General features: G+C 43.5%; 1 protein-coding gene across 3 annotated transcripts in view; it reads right to left on the bottom strand.

The window, feature by feature from the left end:
* The window catches only part of ENTREP1 (endosomal transmembrane epsin interactor 1), a 67757-nt gene that overhangs the window by 10163 nt on the left and 35361 nt on the right, over window positions 1–22233 (bottom strand). For all 3 annotated transcript variants that reach the window (XM_078436039.1, XM_078436038.2, XM_078436040.1), the window contains exons 3-6: window positions 15667–15777; window positions 6716–6844; window positions 4770–4877; window positions 4548–4681 (exon numbers count right to left, since the gene is read on the bottom strand). In XM_078436039.1, the coding sequence (XP_078292165.1) occupies window positions 4548–4681; window positions 4770–4877; window positions 6716–6844; window positions 15667–15777 (482 nt within the window). The remainder of the gene's footprint in view (window positions 1–4547; window positions 4682–4769; window positions 4878–6715; window positions 6845–15666; window positions 15778–22233) is intronic.

The following is a 22233-nucleotide window of genomic DNA, read 5'->3' as shown; positions in this document are numbered from 1 at the left end:
CACACACGCGCACACGCGCAAAAAGGTTGTAAAGAACCTAAATTGTAAAATGGTAGCTTAAAATACACAGACTCTTGTATCTGTTGACCAAACTTCAAGTTATAAAATAAATAAGTCCTACGGATATAATACACAGCAGGGTGACTGCCGTTAATACTATTGTATTGCATATTTGAACGTTGCTAAGAGAGTAAACCCTAAAAGTTCTCAACCCAAGAAAAACAATCCTGTTACTATGTGTGGTGATTTACCACGGTGATCACTCCACAATATACACAAATATTGAATTGTTATGCTGTACACCTGAAGCTAATAGAATGTTCTAGGTCAATTATATCTCATTCTTTAAAAGACACAAGGAAGACCAGAACATCTGTACTCAGGCTGTGGAGTATTAGAGAATGAAAATAAGGGACAGGAGCAATAGTTGAACGTCTGTTCTTGAAATGTGAAAATGGGACGTAACCTGAAGAGACTGGTGACAGATTCTGGGCCAGCTGGGTGCAGGGCCTGCTTTTCTCAGAAAGCTGCTCTGGGGGGTTACGGTTGTTTCATTTTATTCCTGTGCCCACTCTGGTGGAGGAAAAAAGTTGAAAAACACGTGATGTTCTTTTTTCCTAACGATACAACCAGTGAACAAGGAGGCTCATTTCACTCAGTGAGCCCTAGGGACTCCTTCTGTCCTCTCCAGAGCCATCTTTCCTGTACTCCCAAAACGCTCAGCCAGCTCCCCCTGCGCTTCTTTTTTTTTAAGTTTATTTATTTTTGAGAGAGACAGACACAGCGTGGGTGGGGGAGGGGCAAACGGTGGGGGGGCGGAGCGGGGAGGGGAGACAGAGAGAGAGAGAGAGAGAGACAGAGAGAGAGAATCCCAAGCAGGCTCCATGCTGCCAGCATACAGCTCGATGTAGGGCTTGAACCCACGAAACCTCAAGATCATGACCTGAGCCAAAACCAAGAGTGAGACGCTTAACCAACCGAGCCACTCAGGCACCTGCCTCCCCTTGTGTTTCTTCACTGCAGCGTCCTCCCCAGGAAGGTGACTACCCCCAGCTTTGCCAATTTGTTTGTTAGCTCTGGTGGTCTTTTGTTTGATATTCCCCACCCAGTGGCTACCTGTATGTTCACAGAGAAGAGAGGTCTTGTTTGGGACCAAGTAGTCAAACCGACCTCCATTTTAAATCTTAAACTCTTCAAGAAGGAAAGCTAGGGGGAAAGGGGGCACATTTTCTCTAAATTGACTGCAAATGAATGGCTTCTTATGGTGGTTACTATAATGACCAAGAAAGCCTCTGTTTGATAGAAGATGCTTCTAGAGGAGAAAAGGAAAGTTCCTTTCCTATTAAATAGTTTTCTCTATTTCACCTCCTTTGGGTACACAGGGATCTGGGGAGGGAAGCAGGTCTGCTATGACCTGGCAGGTTTTCTCCTGATCCCTCGTGGCTCCTGATCCCAGCTAGGGAGTAGAATCACCCGGGGAGGTTTGCAAACTATGGAAGGCCCAGGCCTCACCTCTAGAAAGTCTGCTCTAATTGCTTGTGGTGGGGCCCACACAGATAAAGAGATTTTTGTCTCTTAAAAATCAGCTAAGTGGCCATGTGACACCACAGCTGAAGAAGGAACCTGGACTCAGAAATGGTAAGAGATCCCCCAAGGGCAGCCTGGTAACAGACTCCAGAGTTTGGGCTCTTTCAAGTTCATCCCAAACTCTCCAGGAAGCCTTCACTACTGAAGGTAGACAGAAAACCCCGACAGACCATGCCAAATGCATTCTGCTTTACGTTGACCACTAGGCCTTGAGAACTCAGGCAAGGGTCATACAGCAACTCATACGACCAAAGAGTGGTCCTCCCCTATGTCCTGGAACAGTGATGTGGACGCCAGGCAAGGGTGCACTAAGCACCGAGTCGCCCACCAGCACAGCCTGGCTCCACTTGAGTTTGGGTTTCGAACTTCATTAGGAAAGGAAATGAGCTTGTTATGTTTACCACCAAGAAACAAATTGCCCGTGTTCTGCTTTCTATAATCTTGAGTTTTCCGTAACACATTACATCACCATGGTTCAACTAGGTCCACAGTCACGGAATAGGTCAGAAGCTCTGCTTCTTGACTCCTGGCTCCAACCAGTTTCTGAGGATGGGGGGCTCCCCGGGGTGACGGAAGAAGAAGACGCAGCCCCTGCTGCCCTTACAAATCAAGTCACGAGACAGAAACCCATCTTTGCACAGAAACCTTCACTGCAATCAGGTTTCTGTTTATGATGGTAATTTGAGAAGCCCTTTCTCAGGGAGGTACCAATGCACGAAGTGGTTGTATTTATAGAAGTAAAATAAATAAACTTCTCTGAGAGGTCATGATATCTTACAGGAAGTGGGAGCTTCCATTGTGTGAAAACTCTTAACCGGTTGTGGAAATACTAAAGAAAACATTCATCAGTCTTCTTGCCTGCCTGCTTACAAGAAAGAAAATTACCAGTTAAAGTTGAACAACTAGTGTCTATAAGGTAGATAGCTAAAAATCTAGCAAAGTCGACCAAATTTAAGAATGCTTTTGATTCAATATGTATGCAAAGGTGAATACATTTAGCCATTTTAGTAAGGAAAGTGGACCGCCCTCTGATACTGGGAGAATTGCAGAAAATAAGGGTGTTTGCCCATTGGAGATATGATCTCGGCCTCCAGGTATATACTTCAGGCCCAGCAGTGCCTTCTTTCTCACAGGGATGGATTACTTTAACACCCCCCTCCATGTTCCTACTGGCAAGTTCTGAAAGGCAAAGCTCTTGAGGAGATGCTTGTCTGGATTTGGAGAGGACAGTCTCAGGACTCAGAGGGGCAAATCCAGGGATGCACCCAAAGGTGGATATACCCACATTGATAAGCATTACTATGGAGGAACTGATAAGAGAAATGGAAGAGAGGGGAAGGGAAGTGGGGAGGGGCACTGCTGGACAGCAGGACTCCTATACCCGCATGAGTCACTTTCCCTTTCTGCCACCGCAGGAAATTAAATCTGTCTGTTGCCTCCTCGTAGGTCAACCAAGGGCTCACCCACAGTATCAGAAAGCCAATTAATTCTTCTTCCTGAAGAGGGCATTTCTCTTCCCAACCATGAAATAACAGGCATTTTCTACAGCCTTCCAATATGTCCACTGCACACAGCCTGAAACTGGGCTACAGTATGAGCAAATGTGTTCTAGGTGCACAAGGAATATGTGTTCTATTGCTCTGTCTCTCTGGCCGCTGTAATTCTTGGCTCATTTCCTAAAAGACTAGGGAAGCCATCCTAGCCCCCAAAGCTTTGACATTCCAGTGCACCACCCCTTGAACAACAGGGAGGCTGAGCTGTCCTCCGTGCACCCAGAAGCTGTCCCCTCCAGCTTTGTGGCCATCCCTACCTGCCCCTAGGTGGGTGAGCAGAGGAGGGCATGGAGATGGGGTTTAGGTACAACTCTGAGTGACAAGGCAGGAAGACAACCCACTGAAAAGAACATTAACAGCATCTGTGTAGTGGCTCCCACTGGTGGCCTATTTCAAAGCCACATGTGGCTGCCCTGAGCATTAGAAAATGGATTTCCAAAAACCTCAAGCCTGGCACCAAATTTGACAACTCTCCTTTGGGTGCCTTGGGGATTAAAAGTAGAAATTCCTGGCCCTCTGAATATTGAGCTAAAGACACCAGTCTTAGAGAATTCAGAGATTTTTCTTTTGGAAACTTAAATATAGTTTGCTTATCCTTTAAATTCAGCTTAAGATCACTTCATCCAGAAAGCCAACTCTGGCTGGCTGACTCTGCCTTCAAGCTCTCTGCAGCCCATTCACGATCATGGGTTATGTGGGCCTCCTCTGTGCACCCAAATCTCTCTCTTGAGATCTACTATGATCCTTGCAATACTCCTCCATAATGACCCAGACTCTGAGCTATGGAGAGGGGAAGAAGGCGGATCTAACTCATTCGGAATGTCAATAACCCAGCATGGTGACTAGGAAGCAGCCGAGGACTGATTAAATGTTTGTTGAATGAATAAATGAAGTCAATATTTAAGGAGGTATAATTCTAGAAGTTGCTACCAACCAGAAAAACACATGCAGCATTTCTTTCTGCAAATAGTTATTCCTGAGATTTAAGAAACAAATGATAAATTTTGAGCTAGAATTTGAAAAAGAAAATAAGCATGGTGTCTATTTTTTCTAGACCAGGGAGATGTCATGAATAATTAATCTTTTTTTAATGGCTGGGAAGAATGTCATGATTTGGGAACCTGCTGATGGTGTTATAATGAACATCGATTTGGCCTGAGCGTGTTTCCAGGGTAACGGCAGCTCTCAATCTTGTCACATTATAGCAGCCATCTCACTGGGTGTCAGTTTTCCTGGGAAGCTAATTGAAGTGGAAAAAGCATACCCTTAGGTCAAGGTGTGACTTTTCTTTGGTTTGGCACGGTTTATCAGACAAAAGGGCGGGATGGGGGGGATAGAAAATCCTGGAAAATAACACAATCCTCCATGAGTCCTCACAGAGAGCTGGGGTGGGGGCACCCAGGCTACCTGCGGTTCATCCGGGGTGTGCAGGAGTAAAATGTGGCGAAGTAGGAAGGCGGGGGCACTGGCGGCACGAAATCATCGGGGTCTGGGATCCGTCCATGTTCTTCCACCTCTTCGACAGAAATCTGGGACTCATCCTAATGAAACAGCACCTTGGTTAGTCAACGACCTTTGCTACAAAGGCTCAGTGCAACACAGTCCTGGTGTCCCCGTGTCTGGACTTACGATGCAGGATCTTCGGGCTGCAAATATCTGGAGGTAGCGAAGGGCAGCTGCCACCAAGCAGACGGTGGTGGTCAGGGCGTTCAAGGCACACAGGGCGAAAAGAACTTTCTAGAACAGGGAAATAATAACACCACCGAGTACTTCAAAGCTGATGACCAGAAGGCAATATCAAAACTTTTAAAAATAATAATAGTAATGTCCCAACAAGGCGATTCTCATGAGAAAAACCACGCAAAGGACTTTGACGTTTGGCTTATGGTAAGTGCCAGATAAATGCTGGTTATTATTAGGACTCTCAGGCAGTAATGTATACTTCTTAATTTTAAAAACTGATCTCGGAAGCTTGCTGTCCCCAAAAGCCCTAGGATTACGATTTTTCTTTTTGCAAGCATCAGAATGTGGTCTGGAAACATTCCTTCCAGGAGAGCAGCTGAGTGTCGGTTCTGAAGGTGGGGTCGTCAATGATAGCAGTTCCCAGCCTCCCCCTCCTGCAGCCTCCCAGCAGGACAGCGTGCTGTTTAATCTGTGGCCACGGATTCTATTTCAGGAGCGACCGGCTGGGCTGCCCTGGGCACCTAACTATGACAACGCAGGGGGGCAGGCCAGCCAGAGTGTAAATAGGGCGTCTCTTCTCTAAACACGTCTCAAAATAGCAGGAAAGGCAATTCCAGAAGTTTCTGTTGCCACAGTCCTGGCACCTTAGCGAGGCTTTCCCCAAGAGGGTTTGTGGCTCGGAAAGTTTGGGGGTGACTCAGCTACCAGAAAACCAAGAAGCCAAAGAAAGAAGGCCATTTTCACACTCTACACAATTCAGAGAGCTGGCAGCTGAGAGTTCCCTCCTTTGAACAAAAAATAAACCCAAAAGAAAGATCTGAAGAAAGCCCGTCTGTCAGTGAGGGATTATCCAAAAGCTAATACCTCAGGGTTCACCAACTGATCTTGTCACTCACGGGACTAGCAGCCTTGCTTAAGTCAGGACACAACTTTCATCCAATTCCCTAAGAAAGGGTAATTCTGAACTCCTCTCTGCAACTGGAATCATTTATTTTTAATCTCTCAGTTACTATAGTTGCTGCCTATTAAACAAGAGGTAAGGTGCTTGAATTTCTCTTGCATTTACTAACGGATATCTCTCCCAAACCTATGTGTCCTGGCTGAACATCACCCAACAGCCCGCAGGACTCGATGAAGCCAACAAAGGAGCATCAGTACAAGGACAAACGGGCATGCAGTTTAAACGTTTTGCTCAAGGCCGGGGCACCTGGTGGGCTCAGTTCATACAGCATGCAACTCTTGATCTCAGATTCATGAGTTCAAACCCCACATATGTGTGGGCCTACTTGAAATATAAAATAAAAGCCGGGGCACCAGGGTGGCTCAGTCAGTTAAGCATCTGACTTCAACTCAGGTCATGATCTCACAGTTCATGAGTTCGAGCCCCTCATTGGGCTCTGTGCTGACAGCTCAGAGCCTGGAGGCTGTTTTGGATTCTTTATCTCCCTCTCTCTCTGCCCCTCCTCTGCTCACACTCTGTCTTTCTCCCTCTCAAAAAATAAACGTTAAAAAAAGTTAAAAAATATAAAATAAAGGCTTTGCTAAAAGCTACATCATATATGTGTAGTTGCATCGTGTGTGGTATGGACATACATGTACATAAATATATATACGTACATATGTATATATTTGGGCTTCTTCACATTTTTCACTATCTTATAATTCTTGAACACAAAGAAAGCCATCCATTCGTAATTTAAGAGACACACAGTAATCTGCGCTTTTTCCTAACTCAGTTCTGTCCCTGGGTCACTGATGAGGGTTGGCTCCTATCTGCGTTCAGCAGCCCAATTATTGGAGGGAGGTAACAGGGTAGGAATATTTCAAGTAACTTTGCCTTCTTGGGGGCTCTATAGCCTATTTACTGATGAGGGTCGAATCCATTCGAGTACCTTGAGTAGCAGGTGAACAGCATTACAAGGCTGAACCGGGAAGAGTTTCAAGGCATTTTCTTTGTCTGTGCATTTGGCTGGTTGAAATTCTTCACAACAGAAGCAAATCTTGCCTTCGCCTAAGTCCACCTTAAAGGGGAAAAGGCAGAACAACAATCTGATTATTGAGAATGAATACACAGGCTACCCTGGAGCACCAATCCTGCAGAATGAGATATGGTGAGGTCCCATGCCAGGCAGTACCTATATCAGTCAGGGTAGGCTAGGGTATGCTGTTGTAACAACAAAGTTATTTCTTGAATATTCTGCATGCCCACTGCAGGTCAGCCGGGGGCTCTGGTCATCATATTCCATTAGGGACCTTGGTTGATGGACCACCCACCATCTCGAGATTAATGATCACTATGCCAGAGGTGGAGAGCACACGATAAAACGCACACTGGCACTTAAAATAGGGTTGCCAGGAAAAATATTGGACACACAGTTAAATTCAAATCCAGATAAACAACATCATTGTTTAGTATAATTATGTCCTAAAATATTGCATGAGAAATGTTTATAGTAAAAAACAAAAACAAAAAACAAAACCGTATCAGCTGTTCATCTGACATTTAAATTTAATTGGGTGCCCTGTGTTTTTAACTTGCTAAGTCTCGTAACTCTAGCCTAAATCTTCCTCTTGGAAATGACACTCCTCGCTTTAGCTCACATTTCATTGCCAAAACAAATCTTATGGCTCTACCTAACTCCAAGTGGGTAGGGAAATTTAAGCTATCGTGTGCCTATAAGAAACACAGGGTATATTTGGTGAACGGTATCCCCAAACCACATAGACTTTAACGAGATCTCTCAGCTGACATCTTCAATGTGGTCACAGGTTCTAGCTTTCTTTATTTGAAGTGATGACATCAGAGATGAGTAATCTCATATTTATAGTGAAATGTTTGGCAAACTTTTGGCCATATTTCTAAGTTTCCCTTGAATCAAGTTATAAAAATATGCAAAACCTGATGTTGGCTAATTAAGACCCGTAATTTAGGAGCCAAAATTCATACTTAACTTGCTCTGCCTGTTGAGCTGTTAGAGTTGGCTGTTAAATTTTGGCTAAAAGGAAGAGACATACCTTTTTCATACTTGTTAGATTAATTAGGCAGCTTCAACATCACTAGCTGCAAAATTCTTTAGTAATCTTTAATAACTGAACATCTACAGTGTTTTAGTTACTTAAGAGGAAATATGAGTCTTCTTTCTTATTGAATTAAGATTTTTACCTTCTAACCAAACTCACCCTGTAGCTACCCTCCTGTAACAAATTCATGGTACTTTTCCAAATTAGGAGAAAACATAGTTCTTTTAATACATGTTGACTATGAAGTGAAGGGAAAAATGTCCACTGATGATTACACGCGTTAATAGACACATTCTTTTTTGGTTTGGTTTTCTCTTTCTTGGATGTGAAATTTACATGCACACACACAAAATGTACATACAAATCTTAAGCACGCCATTTGCAGAATTTTAAGTAACGTGTAACCCCTGTGCATCCCAAATCCTTATCAACATAGAGAACACAGAATCACCAGAGAAAGTTTTATCATGCCCTTCCCCATCAATCCCTGCTCCCATCCTCCTACAGGCAAACACTGTTTTGATTTTTTCCACATAGATTAGTTTTGCCTCTTCCAAAACTCCATGGATTCTGTAACATTTTTTATTCTCTGTCCTTAAACCACAGTGAAAGGGATGCATTATTATATCAAACACTGATGCCCAGATTTTGATATAAATTCTGCCTCAGATACAAAAAATTACAGCAACTAGAGTTACCTGGATGGACCCTATCCATTCATTTCCACTTGGTTTCTGTCCTTTCCTGGTTTGTCCACAGAGACTGTTGTCTTAACAATGTCCCCACACCTAGATCCACAACATACCCCACAGACGCACATAGAAGCAAAAGGCTGTGTTTGAATTTTTCTTCCACTGTCTCACATGTCTGAAGGTACATCCTGCTGCTAATATCTGCACTCAATTTTTGCCTTCTAAGGGAAAACTACTGTGGCCGTTCAGACAGGAGTTCTCTAGGCAGAGTCTGGGAGGGGGAATTTACTTCCTCTCAGGGATCAATGGCTTTCTCTTAGCCCCTCTTCATAATTAGCAATAGTCCTTACACTGGGCTAAATTCAGCTGGGAAGTATTACTCCCAGGGAGCTGCTTCCCTCAAAGTCTCCAGCTGAGAACTCCCTGATTTACTACTAACAGTACTTTTTAGTAGTTACAAATAAGCAGCTATTAGAGTTGCTACATTCTGCTTATGTACACGAGGCTCTCTTCTTCCCAAACACCAACTAAGCTCAACCAAGTTCACTTTTTCAGCACCATGCAGTGTGGTTTCTATTTCTTATACTTATGTAAGCCTCAAAATCCTACCTAAGGATTCTGCCCCCCTCAGGTAATACTAGGTGTCATCTTGCAAAGTACTCCCCTCCCCCTCGAGTCCATTCTTGATACAAGGCATTCAAGTTAAGAGAGAAAACAGGCTTGTGCGGGCTGCGCGCGTGTGCGTGGGCACGCACACACACACACACACACACACACACACACACACACACACGGCTGCATTATTTACACACAACAAGGCTTCTGTGTATATGGAAACTTCAGCTCTCTGGAACTTCCTGGGTGAGCTGGTCTGGATGGAACAGCTTTCCAGATTGGTGAATGTTAATCCCTTTACACAAGACTTTTGGAAAGTTTAATCATTATCCAAATAATAATGAATATCAATCGCTGTGCCCAGCAGACACAAGCAACCCTGAGGCTCTGTATAAAATGATGCCAGACAACCATGTATTTTGTATTTCTTGCTCTTTCTGTCCTGATCCTCCCCCTCCCTTCTCAATCCCAGCGGTGCCCCCAATATTTCTGCAGCTATATTCCAACTTCTCCTTGATCTCTTTAACCATCCACAAACAACCCTGTTCAAGCCTCTCCATGAACAATATTCACCCTTCAACCTTGATAGTGTTACCTGATGCCACCAGAGAGATCCTCCCCTCCTTTTCATTATCACCAGTGTTGCGGTTCTCAACCCCGGCTGCCTGTTAAAATCTTCCGGGAAGCTTTTGAAAAATGAGGACCCCATCTCGAGCAATGAGGGGACTGCAAGCCACTATAACCCATGAGCTCCCACACCAGCCCCTCAGACTGACAAATTTTGGAGAGAAACACTTGTTGGCTGACGGAGGGGCACCAGTAGAAATGTAAGTTGAGGCCCTTTAATGAAGAAACCGGCCATGTATTTTAAATTAAAAATACTGGGGCGCCTGGGTGGCGCAGTCGGTTAAGCCTCCGACTTCAGCCAGGTCACGATCTCGCAGTCTGTGAGTTTGAGCCCCGCATCAGGCTCTGGGCTGATGGCTCCGAGCCTGGAGCCTGTTTCCGATTCTTTGTCTCCCTCTCTCTCTGCCCCTCCCCTGTTCATGCTCTGTCTCTCTCTGTCCCAAAAATAAATTAAAAACGTTGAAAAAAAAAAATTTTAAATTAAAAATACTTATTCTCCTGGGGCACCTGGATGGCTCCGTCAGTTAAGCGTCCGACTCTTGATTTCAGCTCAGGTCATGATCTCACAGGATAGACACACAACTTGGGCTCTGCACTGACAGCAGGGAGCCTGCTTGGGATTCTCTCTCCTCTCTCTCTGCCCCTCCCCCACACAAGCTCTGCCTCTCTCTCTCTCTCAAAATAGATAAACACATTTTTTAAAAATTAAAAATGGGGCACCTGGGTGGCTCAGTCAGTTAAGCATCTGACTTCAGCTCAGGTCATGATCTTGTGGTTTATGAGTTCGAGCCCCACGTCTGCTCTGACAGCTCAGGAGCCTGCATCAGATTCTCTCTCTCTCTCTCTCTCTGCCCACCCCCACCTGTGCTCTGTCTATGTCTGTCTCCAATAAATAAACATTAAATTTTTTAAAAAAAACTGAAAACAATACTTCTTCCCCAACCACTTTGGGAAACCGTCTAGCAGCTTCTTATAAAGTGACACACACTTTTGCCACATGCCTTGAGCAATACCGTATCACTTATTTACTTGAGAGAAAAGAAAACGGGCTCACAAGAAAAACCACAGCTATGCAAAAATGTTTATAATAGCTCTGTTCATAATATCCCCAAGCTGGAAACAACACAAATGTCCATCAACAGGAGAACGGATTAAACAACTTGTGATGTTTTTATATAATGAAATACTGATGTGCAAAAGAAAAAAAAAAAAAAGAAGAAGGAACTGATACAACACAAAATCATGGGTGAATCTCAAAAGTGTTACGCTGAGCAAAATAAGTCAGACACAGAAAGGTACATACCTGACCCCATTCAGGTGAAGTCCAACAACGGGCAAAACTAATGTTTTAAATCTCGTGTGGTGTCTATTCACCAGTGCATACATTCGTCAAGATGCACGTATCCACTGGTCAAAACTCAATGAACTGCACCCTTAAGATCTGTATATTTCATTTTAAGTTTTACCTCAATTTTAAAAAATAGGCTCACCAAATGGTTGAACGTGTAATTTTTTTAGTGTTTATTTATTTTTGAGGGGGGAAGGGGAAGAGAGAGAGGGAGACACAGAATCTGAAGCAAGCAAGCTCCAGGCTCTGAGCTATGAGTATAGAGCCTGATGCGAGACTCAAACTCGCCAACCATGAGATCATGACCTGAGCTGAAGTTGGACACTTAACCGGCTGAGCCACCCAGGCGCCCCTGATTGTGTAATTTTTGTAAAAAATGAGACAAACAGAAGAAAAAATACGTCTTCCCCACCAGGAACAATCTCTGACCTGGGAGCTTCCTCCATGGAGCGAAAAGTCCCCAGGGAGAGAATAGTATGTGTGACAACATTGTTTTTATGGGCCAAACCCCAAGCCATCATAGACAACAAGGAAATAGAGGGCTAACCTTTAAAAAAAGAATAAAAAAGAGGGGGAGTATCTAATACACCTTTAAGTGAGAAAAACAGTATGTAGGGAAGTAGATACACTATGTCCCATTTTTGGAAGATAAATCATTAATGCCCCCACTTCCTACATATTTACATAGGATAACATAACATGGAAACACAAATGGAGACTCCCCAGTTTGTTACCAGGGATTTGGGGTGACATGGTGGAGGGGGAAGGACAGAAAGTGTCCCCATCCCCAAAAAGATTTCATTTGTCAAATAGCCTCCCTGAAGAAAAACAACAATTATATGTTCCCACTGATGGAAAATTATGTGTGTTTTTATGCATAAAGAGGTGCCCCCAAAACCCATCAGTGGTTAACAGTGCTAACCCAGAAGGGTGTGATTTCAAATGATTTTTAAGTTCTGTCCTATACTTTTAGGGCTTGTCCAAATTTTTAGTTTTATCATCAGAAACAATCACAGAGTTGGTTTTGTGGTGGGGAAAAAAAACACTTTAATTAAAAATACATTGAAAAACATAAGAAGACACACAGGGCACCTGAGTGGCTCAGTCGGTTAGGCATCTGACTTTTGCTCAGGTCATGATTCTGTGGTTCATAAGCTCAAGCCCCACATCGGGCTCTCTGCTGTCAGCACAGAATCCACTTGAGAACCTCTATCCCCTCTCTCTCTGCTCCTCCCCCTTTCATTCTCTCTCTCTCAATTATTTATTTTTGAATAATACAAAAAAAAAAAACCCATAAGAAGATACTGATGCCAAGACCCACTCCAGGCTGACTGAGAATCACTGAGTATAGAATCTCTTTTTTTTTTTTCTTTAAAAAGTTCCCTCAGGTGACTTTAATGGGCACTCAGGGTAGAGAACCACAGAATTTATTTTTTTTTTAATATTTTTTAACATTTATTTATTTTTGAGAGACAGAGAGAGACAGAGCGTGAGCAGGGGAGGGGCGGAGAGAGAGGGAGACACAGAATCCGGAGCAGGCTCCAGGCTCCGAGCTGTCAGCAGAGCCCGATGTAGGGCTCGAACCCACAAACTGTGAGATTGTGACCTGAGCGGAAGTCAGATGCTTAACCAAGACACCCAGGTGCCCCTGAACCACAGAATTTCTCAGAAAAGTCCATTAAATATACCCTTAACCCCTTGCAATTTTCCAGCACCACCAGGGCCGATTTCCTCACTGTCCTCTGAGTCCTGTCTTCTCTTGGGTTCTACACACTCTCCTTATTTATCCATTCTCCAAGGTCCAACTCAGACACCTAGACTCCAGGTAGCCCTTCCCTATCTGCCCCCGGATACAAGCCCTTCTTTCTCTGCTCGCCCTGAGCACTGTGTGTCAGTCTGACGGCCAACCCCGCTCTAGCTGCTTGCAGTTGGGCACATATTCATGTCCTGCCCAAACACTAATCCAGCGTTTGCCAGGCTTATCCCGTTCCTCCTGCTACATGATAAACTTCCAGGTCAGAAAGGAGGTCTGACTTTTCCTTCCTACTCTCAGCAGCCTCTAACACAGTGTCTTGCACCTAAGAGATGCTACAATTTTGCCAAACTGTCTTTCAATATACTACGACTTTTCACTTCCAGCCTGTGTCTGGTCTCTTAGCTTCTTCTAATTTGCTGTGTGATTAGTAATTGGAAAGCCAAGTTTTGTTCAACATTTTTTTTTTTCCTGGAAACTCTGTACATGAAGGAATAGAAGGCAGTGAAGGGGGCCATTGGGCCCAAAATAAGAGAGAACCAGACGCTGCCCTTGGGCTGATCCCAGCTTGGAGGAACAGAGAAGACAGGTATATAAAATGTCTCCGACCCCAAAAATGAGAAGGATAAATATCTACGAGATGTACATATAGGACATTCTGGAAGATGATCTTCCCTGGGGCTTCAGGGACTGTTTCTTGAAGAAAATAATCTTTGAATGGGGCTTTAAACGAGCGATGCCATTTGAAGAACAGGGAAGTGAGGGATGAGGAATTTGAGGGGTGGGGAGACAGCGTTGTTAGAGGTCAGAAAGCAGGGCAATGCCAGGCAGGCTTTGCAGTGTTACCGGGAGCGTGAGCTGCCTTAGGGAGCAGGCAGGGCGATGGCGAATCGCAGGGGGCCTTGAAAACCAGAAACGGCCGTGAGCCTGGGGTCCCGTAACTTAGGGTTATTACACAATGCAATGACAAATCAGAAAACTCATAAAGGGCTGTTAAGAAAGGGCAACAGGTTTGGGGTGAGTCCCTGAGGAGCTCTCCTGCTGGGTAAGGCCAGGACTTCTACAGTCACATCCATCGTGAGACACGCGGCCACTCTTCCATTTACATCCTCCTGGTTCCTAAGGGACGACACTGCCTGGGAACCAAGTTCCAAATAAGCAACACTGACTACGGCTTCTCAAGAGTCTGTTTCTTTTGCTTTGTGCCACACAGAGGTATTTGTCACTGAGAAGTCCTTTTAAAAAGTCCAAAGATGGGGGCACTTGGGTGGCTCCGTCAGTTAAGCGTCCAACTTTGGCTCAGTTCATGATCTCATGGTTCGTGGGTTCGAGTCCCGCGTCAGGCTCTGTGCTGACAGCTCAGAGCCTGGAGCCTGCTTCAGATTCTGTGTCTCCCTCTCTCTGCCCCTCCCCTGCTTGTGCTTGCACTCTCTCTCTCTCAAAAGTAAATAAAAACTTAAAAAAAAAAAAGTCCAAAGATGGGGGTGCCTGGGTGGCTCAGTCCATTGAGCAGCCAACTCTTGCTTTCGGCTCAGGTCATGATCCCAGGGTCATGGGAACGAGCCCTGCATCAGGCTCCATGCCAGGCATGGAGCCCACTTGAGATTCTCTTTCTCTCCCTCTCTGCCCCTCTTCCCTGCTTGCACGCATGCACGTTCTCTCTCTCTCTCTAAGAAATTTTAAAACTTAAAAAAAAAAAAGTTCAAAGATGGCCGGCAATTGGGTATAGACCCACAAGAATTGAAAGCATGCTCTCAGAGAGATATTTGCAAGCCGATTTTTATGACACTTAAGCATTTTTGTGGTTAAAAAATTATATATGGTATACACACGCGATGGAATATTACTCCAGCCTTAAAGGACATTCTGACACATGCTACATGTGGGCGTGTTGAAGACATTAGGCTAAGTGAAATAAGCGAAGTAAGCCAGTCACAAAAAGACACGTGCTGTATGGTTTCACTTATATCAGGTACCTAGATCAGTTAAATTCATAGAGTCAGAAAGAAGAAGAGTGGCTGCCGGAAGCAGGGGGGAGGCGGGGTGCGGTGGAGTGGGGGGAGGGCCAGGAAGGTAGGGTAATTGTTTAATACATACAGAATTTCAGTTTTGCAACAAGAAAAATGTCCCGGAGATCGGTTGCACAACAATATGAATGAACTTCAACTACTGAACTTAACTCTTAAAAATGGTTAAGATGTCACATTTTTTTGCTACATGCATTTTACCACCGTTAAAAATTAAAGGAAAAAATTCAGAGATTGTGCAGGACCACAACCTCTTATCCACAATTCTGAAGTCCAAAAAGCCCTGAAAACCAAAAGCTTTGATTAAAGCCTGCTGTCCCAGAGTCCCACAGTGCGTTACAGAAGAAATCATGTATGCACCACGTTGATCACTGGAAAATTCTGAATGCTGAAACACACCTGGCCTCCAAAGGTTTCAGATAAAGCACTGCTGAACTGTATTCTGATAATCTCCATTTTCCCTCTTCAGACGAGAGCAGACGGTTATTGCTTGTGGAGACCTGACCCATCCATCCATCCACTAACTAACGATGCGGCATATTACTGTGGTGCTGGGGTTCTGCTAGATGGTCCCCGCTTTGGAAGAAAACAGTTGACAATGTGAGTAAAATAACTAGCAGGCCAGTTCTTTGTTTTCCCACTTTCTCTGCCTGACTTCAGATTTCACTTTAGGATGCTGCTGGGCACACGCTGGCACCCCTGGAAAGCCAGACAGGCCAGGGTCCATGCAGGTGCACAGCCATGCTCTAGGATTACTTACCAGATCACACCGGGGCACGCTGGACACAAACTGGGCCCCTTGGCAGCCGAGAATAAATCCAGCTAGATTTAAGAGGACACACACCACAGAGAGCAGCACAAAGAGGTTCACCTGAAGTAGCAAGGAAAGAGGCAGTTAGAACAAGATGATGGCTAAATTCAGAGATAGTTTCGTCTGAGAAAAAAAATCATATTCTCTTCCTAAAGAATACATTAAAAAAAAAAAAAAAAAAAAAGAACCAAGGCATCTAAGCGACTCAATCAGTTGAGCATCTGACTCTTGATTTCAGCTCAGGTCATGATGCCAGGGTCAAGGAATCGAGCTCCGCGTCAGGCTTTGTGCAGAGTATGGAGCCTCTCTCACTCTCCCTCTGCCTCTCTCCCCCTCTTGTGCACACTCTCCCTCTCTCAAATAAATAAATAAATAGAAATAAACAAATTTTTTAATTAAAAAAGCCAGAACAATGTTTTTAATGTATAAACTCTTTATTCATATTTTAGAATTTTTAAATTGTGTTGAGGAATGCCATGATTTTTAAGTCTTCTAAATAATGTCAAGTCCCTAATTCTTTCTTTCTTTGCATTTAAGGGTGTTCTGACCCCTTCAGCTCTTATCTGTTCATTGCATTAAGCCATGGCCACTTCCTCTGTGAGCCGTTGTTATTTTTTCTGAGTTTTGCAGGATCAATGGTAAGTATACAAATGGAGAATTCTAGAATATAGGTGGAACCCAAGAAAACTGAAGGTACTCGAGCCCTTATTAGCCAAAAGTCACAATATACAAACAAAAATAAAGATAAGTCTTGTTTCAGTTCCAAACAGGATAGGTATCAAAGAACAAGTCTATAATGATCTTCTACGTACTGTTCTCCAAAGTTAAATATTACAAACGGTATGCTAAATAATTCAGAATTGACAGAAACCAACCAAGAAGCCAGAATTTACTTAGCGTAAATTAGAGACTACTAAGGCTTTTCAACTTGAGAACTATGATTATTATCAAAATCAAACCTTATCACAAATAATAAAAGATCGGAGCTAACAATGATCAGTGTTAGAACCAAGCATCATTTCAGGTAGCTAATGTCAGCATTGGCTGGTCAGTGAGTTCGCACATGAATGCTAATTCAGAAAGCTCGTTCTCTGTTGCTGGTATTCCAAGAAGCTTGAAAGCATCTCCCCAGAACCATGTAATGAGTCAATATTTAATATCACATGATGCCCCTTCTCCTATTAGGAATTCTTTCTGCCTCTTGAGGAGGAGTCTGGCGCTTGCTTCTCTCCTTGTTTTGTTAATCCGTGCAGTCGGTCATCAAATCTTGGGGAAAAGCTGGCAGCAGCTGCTGTGTTACTGTTTCTCATGATTCCTCAAGTGTCTGCAAGGGCTTAACTTGAGCGGCACATAGCACAGCCCTCTCGTGCACTGTGTCATTCACTATGATGCCAATGCTTTAGAAAATAAGAATGCAAAGTTGGCCAAGGACAGAACGCCACCTTCTTACATGGGCTTCTTCTATGCGCTGGCATTTGCTACTCAAGAGACCTAATACATCTGGAATCTTCACACTCCGCTATACAACTGCTGTTACTATGGGGAAGTCTAACTTTCCTCTGCGAATTTTCTCTTCATGCCCTATCAGATGCCTTGAAAAGAAAGCATGGTTACAATCCTTATGCCTGTCAGCATATCATACATCTTTGTAACTAAAAATTCGCAGCATCAGATATAGAATGAGTGAAGGCTCATTACTTCCAACGCTGGTTCCCAAATCTCTTCATTAAAATCTTAAATCCAGCTCATCAAACGACACCATTAAGAAAACCAAAAGGTAACCCACAGACTGGGAGAAAATATGTCATGCATTTGTGAAACAAAGAAACTTTACCCAGAATATACAAATAACTCCTCGACTCAATAATAAAAAGACAGACAACACAAACAAAAAATTGGGCAAAAGACTCAAAGAGTTATTTCACAAAGGAAGATACGGGAATGGGCCATAGTACGTGAAAAGTTACTCAACATCATTAGTCATCACGAATGCAGGTTGAAACCACAGTAAGATACCCCTTCACATCAACTAGAACGGTCAAAGTCAGAATGACAACAGCAAGTGTTGGTGAGGATGAGAAACACACAGACTCTCGGGCATTACTTGTCCAAGGATAAAAAGGTACTGCCACTTCTTAAAAACTAAACATAAATCTCCCATGCCAAAGAATTCAATACGATTCCATACAGTTGACCCCTGAACAATGAACGGTTTAGGGGTGCCAACCCCCAGCCCCTGCATGCAGTGCCAAATCCGAGTAGGACTTCTGACTGCCCGTAAACTTAACTATTAATAGCCTACTATTGAACGGAAGCCTTGCCAATAACATAAACAGTCAATGAATGCATATGTTGTATCTTGTAGTATTATATACTGTACTCTTACGATAAAGGAAGCTAAGGAAAGAAAATGTTACTAAGAAAAGCATGAGGAAGAGAAAATACATTTACAGTACTGGACTGTATTTATCAAGGAAACAAAACCTTGTATCTAAGGGGACCCGTGCAGTTCAAACCCCCATTGTTCAAAGGTCAACTGTAATTTATGGAGATACTCCATCCTCGACTCCTTACTCCTTAAGCGTGGCTTGTACACGGTGAACACAGTATAGAAAGGGGAGCGAGGGCAGTCTTCCAGGGGAGAAACCTCACAAACATGACTTCAAGCAGGTAACCAAGGTTACCATCACTGAAAAGTCATGTTCATGGCATGTACCCTTGATATGATGTGATGAAAACGGCATTTTACCTCTGTGTTCTTCCTCTGCCAAACTGATGGTGATTCCAGTCTATGCAGAAGAAAAACATCAGCCAATCCCAACTGAGGTCCACACTACCAGATACCTGACAAGTACTCCTCAAAACAGTCAAGGTCATCAAAAATGGGAAGTCTGAGAAAATGCCACAGACAAGCGGAGCCTAAGGAGACATGACAAGCAAATGTAATGTAGTGTCTAGGATGGGATCATGGACAAAAAAAAAAAGTAGATAGAAACTAAGGAAATCTGAAGAGTATGAATTTTAGTTGATAATAATGTATCAATATATATTCGTTAATTGTGACAAATGTACCATACTAATGTAACATGTCAACAATGGGGAAACTGGGTATGGCATATATAGGACCTCTCTGTATTATCTTCGAAATACTTCTGTAAATCTAAAATTATTCTACAACAAAACGTGTATTTAAAAGTTGCAGGGGTGCCGGGATGGCTCAGTCAGTTAAGTGTCTGACTTCAGCTCAGGTCACGATCCCATGTCTCGCGGGTTCGAGCCCCGCATTGCACTCTGTACTGACAGCTTGGAGCCTGGAGCCTGCTTCAGATTCTGTGTCTCCCTCTCTCTCTCTCTGCCTGCTCTCTCTCTTCTCTCTCTCGCGTGTGTTCTCAAGAATAAATAGATATTAAAAAAAAAATACAAAAACTGCAAAAAAATCTGAATATACACCTACCTATGACCTGCAATTCCACCCTTAGGAATAGACCAGAGAAGCAAGTGCAGACGCCCACAGAAAGACTTATAGAAGAATGTTTACAGAAACTTTATGTATATTAGGCCAAAAATGAAAATAACTCGAATATCCAACAGCAGGAGAAAAAGCAAACAAATTGTGGTATTTTCAAACCGTGGTATACTTCCAGCAATAAAAAGGAACACATTACTGATACACAACACCACAAAGAAATTCAAAGGCATTAGGTTGAGTGAAATAAGCCAGATACTGTATGATTCCACTGACATGAAAGTTCAAGAATAGACAAAATAATCATGCTGATGATCATTTAGAAAATAATCTTACAAGATTTAGGGCTATTAGAAGTCAGAAGAGTGGTGCCTGTTTTGAGGGGAGGTGTGAAATGAAGGGACAGACTCAGAAGAGAGAAGAGGATTTTCGGGAATGATAAAAATGTCTCATATCTTGGTTTGGATACTGGCTACGTAGGTGTATCGAACTCGCAAAACTTAGCTAACCGAACACTTACGATCAGGGATTTATATAAATTATATTTACTATATTAAAAAGACAGTCAGAAAGACGATTCTGAATCCACTTGCCAAGCGAGGAGTGTGAGATCATACCATGAATGAGGCTACTTCTCAAATGTCAGAATAACAAACAAGAGAGAATGCTCCAGGGATTCACTGCCTGGTAGACTTAGCTTCTCTCCTGCACTGGATGGGCTGCCAATGAGAAGTCAAAGTCAAATTACCAGAATGTCACCCCTGCAAACCCCAGGATGAGGACGTGGGCCAAGGCACATAGGCTGCCGACAAAATCACCATGCACTCTTCCCCAAATGTATTCCTGCATGTGGCTTTTTTCATTATGATCATTAAAACTCTGGCCAAACTTGTTGACTATTCAGTCGTCTGAATTACTCTAGTGTAGACCACTGCAGCATAATCAGACATGGGGGCTGTTAGGATAGCAAGCATATCTCTTTCAGAGGTTGGCTCAGGTTCAAGGGTACACAATACTGGAGTTATAAGGGACCCGAGGGTCCCTTTTATCATCACCAGAGGGTGTCTCCCAAATAGAAGGCAGGAAAACATTAGCTGCAAAGGAGGAATATCATAGTCACAAAATCCACTCAGCTATATCTGGAAAGGGGAAGAATTTCTTACATTCCTTATATTGTCATCATTCTTGCTTTAAAAAAAAAAAAATGTTGCAGGTGATTTGAGTTTCTCTTTGTGGAAAGCACCTGAAGTTGGAAATCAGGACACCTGGTTCAAAATCAGGCTTTCACTTATTTTAGGCAACCTCTGTGAGACTCATTTTTCTCATCTGTGAAACAGGTCTATATTCTTTTTTTTTTTTTAAGTTTATTTATTTTGAGAGAGAGAGAGCGCACGCAAAGCAGGGAAGGGGCAGAGAGAGAAGGAGAGAGAGAATCCCAAGCAGGCTCCACACTGGCAGCACAGAGCCTGACACAGAGCTTGAACTCATGAACCATGAGATCATGACCCAAGCTAAAACCAAGAGTCAGAGGCTCAACTGACTGAGCCACCCACACACCCCCAGGTCCATATTCCTAGCCACCTCACAAAATTAAATACAGACTCACACAAAATGATGTACATAAAAGTCCCTGTATGCTGCAAAATGTTGTGCAATCAGTTTTATTGTTAATAATAATGGGCATTTCCTCTTCAGGGGAGAAGCCTGTTATTACAAAATGAATTTCACTAGGTCTGGTACCTGTACTTTGTTCTTAACACTTATGACATACCTGAATTAATGGCAGCTGGAAGAAGTACTCTAATTGGAAGAATGATCTGCAGGTAGGGGCGCCTGGGTGGCTCAGTCGGTTAAACATCCAACTCTCGTTTTCCACTCAGGTCATGATCCCAGGCTCGTAAGATCAAGCCCTGTGTCAGGCTCTGCACCAACAGCCCACAGCCTGCTTGGGAGTCTCTCTCTGCCTCTCACTTACTTGCACATTCTCTCAAAATAAATGAATAAACATTAAAAGAGAGAGAGAGAGAGTAATCTGCAGGTACAATGTTTCCAAAACTTCTCTAAAAAGAATTCTTCCTGCAGCCTGCAGATAGTTCCTAAGAGAACTCACCCATGCTGACCGTTGACACATGTGTACCAGATATCTCCTGTTTGCCCTTCCAGATCGTCTCTCCACTTTTCACTACCCTGTGATCTTCCCGAGGAGGCTGACCTACGAAGACCGTATCAATGGGGCTCCTTTGCCCTCTTGCCTCTGGTTAAGTTCAGCCAGTGGGGCACCCTCGCAGAAGATGTGAGGGAGGGAAGAGAGTGAGGTTGGGGTATTCTACAGGTTCCTTCTCTGTCACCTCAGGCTGGCTGTGACCCTTAATGGAAAGCCATGGGTTCTTTTAAGGGGTTCTCTGTACATGATCCCAGATTCCAGAGTCTAGCCACCTCTTTTCTGGTCAGGCGTAGGGACAGCCCTGGCTTCACCGTTCCCTCCACCTTGTGCTTTCCTTTGTGAACAGCCCTTCATTAATCTCTTCTCAAGTTATAATTTTATTGCGTTATCTGTGCCCTGCCAGGACCTTGGCTGACACAACGTGTCTATAAAATCTCTCCTTACATTTGACCTCATTTTTTTCCTGATCTTTAAGCTTAGCTCCTATTGTTCTCGACTCAAATTCATTGCCACCTCCCCCGTGAAGTGCACACCATGGGTTACAGTTCCTGAATTTCTACTGACACCAGTGCGTCATTGGGATGTACCATCAAGAAAACAGGAAAGCCCAGAGTCAATGCAGAGATGTCTTTTTAGAATTTGTATTTTAGACATGAAAGACAGTGGGACTCAAAAAGTGGCGGACTTGCTCTCTGTGACAGACACCCTGTGGCTTTTAAGGGTAAGATACAAAATCCGAGATCCAAAAAAGCTGGTCCGCTCATAGGGACTGACCATGTGAGTGACACTTTTTATACCTTTGGTTTTATTGAACTAACTTGAACCAGAAGTATTTTATGGTACTTATATACCAGTAGCTTGATGCAAAGGCATTATGTTTTTCATT

The sequence above is a fragment of the Panthera onca genome, chromosome D4 (assembly GCF_046562875.1).
Source record: "Panthera onca isolate mPanOnc1 chromosome D4, mPanOnc1 haplotype 2, whole genome shotgun sequence".
NCBI classification, from domain to species: domain Eukaryota; kingdom Metazoa; phylum Chordata; class Mammalia; order Carnivora; family Felidae; genus Panthera; species Panthera onca.
Note: the sequence above shows the minus strand (reverse complement) of the source record. Positions and strands in the feature narration are given on the sequence as shown.